The sequence below is a fragment of the Arachis ipaensis genome, chromosome B6, assembly GCF_059453495.1.
Source record: "Arachis ipaensis isolate K30076 ecotype BB chromosome B6, ASM5945349v1, whole genome shotgun sequence".
In the NCBI taxonomy this organism is placed as follows: Eukaryota; Viridiplantae; Streptophyta; class Magnoliopsida; order Fabales; family Fabaceae; genus Arachis; species Arachis ipaensis.
This window is the reverse complement of record NC_142441.1, coordinates 34,184,531-34,189,936: the sequence shown is the minus strand read 5'-3', so window position 1 is coordinate 34,189,936 and position 5,406 is coordinate 34,184,531. Positions and strand designations below refer to the sequence as shown.

Sequence of the window (5,406 nt, the reverse complement as noted above, 5' to 3'; positions counted from 1 at the left end):
TATTAATTGTTTAGTATTATTTAGTTGAAGGAACATAATGTTTTAAGAATTGTATATGTTTAAAATATTGGCGGTGAAACTTTTAGAATAAGATGAGAACAAAATCAGAATTTTATCTTCTGAATTAAATGAATGAAATTTTGAAAATTCAAAAGGCCGTTACGAGAAAATCGATTATGCACTAATTAAGGGGAGGGAGGATTCTGCGGCGACGCTTGTAGCTAATTTGGAAGAAGACTCAGACTATACTGTATCATGCACTTATAAGGAGATCCAAAGGGAATATTCTTTTTTTGGGCAGGAGAGGGAGCATGCAAAGATTAATGAGAGGTTTAATAACGGGCTGATGGAAAATAGGCCCAAGGAAGTGAAACATAAGGCTGGGTTACAAAGAATAGGACCCAGATGGAGGAATGGGGGCTTGGAAAAAATAAGAAGCACGAGGCCCAGCTGGATGAAAGTGGCCTTGGGCTATCCGATTCGGTGATGGATGACCCGGTTGAAGAGAACGCAACCCGATTGGCTGTATGCGTGCTGGATACAACGCCCCCCAATGCTCCTGTAAGGAATCAGCGAAGTGAGGATGACACGAGCCTAGGCGGGCGGGTGTCCTCCCAAGAGGAGTGCTTTGCGGCGCAAGGACAAGTAGGGGAACAAGAAACCGACGATTGGCATGCAGATGTTGTCGCGGAGGAGATGCGAACTGTAGCCAGCGAACCAAGGCGAGGGCGAGAGGAGCACGAACAGTGTATGGGAGACGCCACAATTGGAAACCAAATCGAAGGTTCTAATCGCAAGAGGAGCAAAATGAAACCGGATGAGGTGGAAGGAAGAGGGCAGGTTACTGGTGATGCAAAACACTGGAAATCCAACAAAGGCGAGACATTGGAGGCGGGGTTGGGAAGAGGAAATGGCAGAGAATAAAGAAGCCTGGAAATCGGCGGTTGAATCAGAAGCAATATCATACAGTGATGAGGAGGACATCATGGCAATTCTTCAGGAACAAAATGAAGCTATATCTATGAAAAGAAGACAGTCGAAGCGAAAGGAGAAATTCAGAAGAAGTCGCCCAAAATGCCAAAAGCAGGTGTGTAATAATATTTGTAAATAATTTTAAGCTGTTGGAATGTTAGGGGGTTGGGAGGTGTTGCAAAATTGAACATGATAAAAAATTTTAAAAATAAGTTTAAAGTAGATACGCTGGGGCTGATAGAAACAAAAAAAAAAGTGCTGAACAAATATGATGTAGCTAGAATTTGGGGTAATGATAGAGCTAGCTGGGAGTATGTAAATTCTGTTGGAGCTTCCGGAGGCTTACTATTAATTTGGGACGACTCTGTATTCAAATTGATAAACTGTTATAAAGGAGATGGATGGTTATGTGTAGAAGGAGTGATGGCTAAAAATAATTTTCACTGCGCAATTTGTCTGGTGTATAGTCCGCATGTGAGAGAGGAAAAACTCTTAATGTGGGAGGAATTAAGCTATATTACAGGATTGTGTCAGACCCCATTTTGTTATATAGGAGACTTTAATGAAATTGTGCATGTAGAGGAGAGAAAGGGGGCGACCAACTTATCAGCTTCTGCTGAGGATTTTAAAGCATGGATAAATGACATGGAGTTGGTGGACTTGCCAATTAATGATCGGAAGTACACATGGTTTAGAGGTCAGTCCTGCAGTCGTATCGATAGGTGCCTGGTTAACTTGGAGTGGCTGGATGCGTACCCGGATACTCGGTTAAGAGGGGGACCGAGAGGTCTATCAGATCATTGTCCTTTGATTGTGGAAGATAGAAGAATAGCTCAAGGATCAAGACTGTTCCGTAGTTTAGACGTGTGGTTCACGCATGAAGGCTTCCTAAGGATGATAAAGGAAGAATGGAGGGGTTTGGGCGACGTGTAGTTTCTGGATAAACTAAAGGCGCTGACAAAACCACTGGGTAGATGGCATAAGCAGCACTTTGGGAATATACAGGAGAAGATACAAAAGTTTGAAGAGGATATTAAGAAAGTAGATGATCTGGTGAGCAACGGAGTTTATGATGGTACAGTAGAAGCAAGAAGAAAGGCGTTGGTAAGGTGCTGTGAGGTATGGTATGAGAGGCAAGATATACACTGGAAGCAAATGTCTAGATCTTGACATGCCAAGGAGATGGACAGGAATACCAAGTACTTCCACAATATTGCATCAGCAAGAAGAAGGAATAACCGGATTGAGTCTTTAGTAATTAACGGTAGGCTGGTGAGGAATCATGCAAGAATTAAGGTTGCCACTAGAGATTTCTACAGGAGTTTATACCACCAGGACGAGTCGCCAAATATTAGCTTCAGAGATGGATTAGTTAATCGCCTAGAAGAAGAGGAAGCTCAAGCACTTGAGGTACTACCGACGGTGGAGGAAGTAAAGGAGGCAGTATGGGACTGCGAATCGTCGAAGGCTCCAGGCAACGATGGCTATAATATGAATTTTATAAAAAGATGCTGGGAGGAGATTGGAGCGGATTTTACAAAAGCGGTGTTGAGCTTTTTTGTGACAGGAAAGTTACCAGCAGACTCCAATGTTACTTGGGCAGCGCTGGCTCCAAAGTTTGTGGGTGCGAAGGAGATAAAGGACCTTAGACCAATCAGTATGGTGGGATGCGTGTATAAAGTTATATCAAAAGTGTTGACAAGAAGAATGAGAAGCGTCATGCCAGGGTTAGTTAGGGAATCGCAGAGTGCATTTGTTAAGGGCAGGAGGATACATGATGGAGCGTTAATAGCATGTGAAACTATACAGTGGCTAAAATTGAAGAAGAAGGCATCAGCAATCATCAAATTGGACTTCCACAAAGCTTATGATAGAGTCAAATGGAATTTCGTTGAATGGTGAATGGGACACCGTCTAAACCGTTCAAGATAGAAAGGGGGTTCCGGCAAGGCGATCCGTTATCACCGTATCTATTCATTCTGGTTGTAGATGTGCTGAACAGGATGATCGGGGAGGCGGTAAGAAATAGGAGAATACTACCGCTCTTAGTTGGCAGGGATAATATAGAGTTATCACATCTCCAGTTCGCTGATGACACTATATTGTTCTGCCCACCGGAGGAGGAGACAGTGAGAAATTACAAGAGACTCTTGAGGTGTTTTGAAGTCATGTCTGGGCTGAGCATGAACTTCGACAAGTCTAGTTTGATACCGGTAAATTGTAGTCAGGAGTGGGTTGGTCAGATGTGCCAGTTACTAGGATGCTGGTGCACGAATTGTGAATCACACTTTTCACAACTCGTACCACTAACCAGCAAGTGCACTGGGTCGTCCAAGTAATACCTTACATGAGTAAGGGTCGAATCCCACAGAGATTGTTGGTTTGAAGCAATCTATGGTTATCTTGTAAATCTTAGTCAGGAGGTTAATTATATTTATCAGTTTGAATTGCGAAAAGTAAAAGAGCATGGATTAGATACTTGTTCTGCAGTAATGGAGAATATGTTGGAGTTTTGGAAATGCTTTGTCTTCTGAATCTCTACTTTCTTTCTGTCTTCTTCTTCACGCACGCAAGGTTCCTCCTATGGCAAGCTGTGTGTTGGTGGATCACTGTTGTCAATGGCTACCATCCGTCCTCTCAGTGAAAAAGGTCCAGGTGCGCTGTCACCGCACGGCTAATCATCTGTCGGTTCCCACTCATGCTGGAATAGGATCTATTGACCCTTTTGCGTCTGTCACTACGCCCAGCCCTTGTGAGTTTGAAGCTCGTCACAGTCATTCAATCCCTGAATTCTACTCGGAATACCACAGACAAGGTTTAGACTTTCTGGATTCTCATGAATACTGCCAATGAATTCTAGCTTATTCCACGAAGATTCTGATTAAGGAATCCAAGAGATATTCATTCAATCGAAGGTAGAACGGAGGTAGTTGTCAGGCACGAGTTCATAGGTTGAGGATGACGATGAGTGTCACGGATCATCACATCCATCATATTGAAGTGCAAATAAACATCTTAGATAGAAACAAGCGTGTTTGAATAGAAAACAAAAATAGTTGCATTAATTCATCAAAATACAGCAGAGCCCCTCACCCCCAACAATGGAGTTCAGAGACTCATGCCGTCAAAGAGTACAAAGTTCAGATCTAAAAATGTCATGAGGTACAAAATAAATCTCTAAAAGTTGTTTAAATACTAAACTAGTAACCTAGGTTTACAGAAAATGAATAAACTAAGATAGATGGTGCAGAAATCCACTTCTGGGACCCACTTAGTGTGTGCTGGGCTGAGACTTAAGCTTTACACATGCCTGGGCTGTTTCTGGAGTTAAACGCCAGGTTGTAACCTGTTTTGGGCGTTCAACTCCAACTTGTAACCTGTTTCTGGCGTTTATCGCCAGACTGCAACATGGAACTGGCGTTGAACGCCAGTTTACATCATCTATCCTTGAGCAAAGTATAGACTATTATATATTGCTGGAAAGCCTTGGATGTCTACTTTCCAACGCAATTAAGAGCGTGCCAATTGGACTCTTGTAGCTCCAGAAAATCCATTCCGAGTGCAGGGAGGTCAGAATCCAACAGCATCAGCAGTCCTTTTGCAGCCTGAATCAGATTTTTGCTCAGCTCCCTCAATTTCAGCCAGAAATTACCTGAAATCATAGAAAAACATACAAACTCATAGTAAAGTCCAGAAATGTGATTTTTATTTAAAAACTAAAAAAAATAATAAAAAGTGACTAAAACATATTAAAAACTACCTAAAAACAATGCCAAAAAGCGTATAAATTATCCGCTCATCACAACACCAAACTTAAATTGTTGCTTGTCCCCAAGAAACTAGAAATAAAGTAGGATAAAAAGAAGAGAATATACAATGAATTCCAAAAACATCTATGAAGATCAGTCTTAATTAGATGAGCGGGGCTATTAGCTTTTTGCTTCTGAACAGTTTTGGCATCTCACTTTATCCTTTGAAGTTCAGAATGATTGGTATCTATAGGAACTCAGAATTCAGATAGTGTTATTGATTCTCCTAGTTCAGTATGTTGATTCTTGAACACAGCTACTTTATGAGTCTTGGTCGTGGCCCTAAGCACTCTGTTTTCCAGTATTACCACCGGATACATACATGCCACAGACACATAACTGGGTGAACCTTTTCAGATTATGACTCAGCTTTGCTAAAGTCCCCAATTAGAGGTGTCCAGGGTTCTTAAGCACACTCTGTTTTTGCTTTGGACCTCGACTTTAACCGCTCAATCTCAAGTTTTCACTTGACACCTTCACGCCACAAGCACATGGTTAGGGACAGCTTGGTTTAGCCGCTTAGGCCAGGATTTTATTCCTTTAGGCCCTCCTATCCACTGATGCTCAAAGCCTTGGATCCTTTTTATTACCCTTGCCTTTTGGTTTTAAGGGCTATTGGCTTTTT

The 5,406-nt window shown here is 42.0% G+C and overlaps 1 protein-coding gene across 1 annotated transcript; it reads left to right on the top strand.

The window, feature by feature from the left end:
* The first annotated feature begins 985 nt into the window (after positions 1-985).
* LOC148555105 (uncharacterized) lies at positions 986-2,142 on the top strand. Its single transcript, XM_088490606.1, has 3 exons — positions 986-1,087; positions 1,186-1,836; positions 1,906-2,142. Exons 1-3 carry the CDS (start codon positions 986-988, stop codon positions 2,140-2,142), a joined length of 990 nt encoding a protein of 329 aa, XP_088346732.1.
* Positions 2,143-5,406: the final 3,264 nt, after the last annotated feature.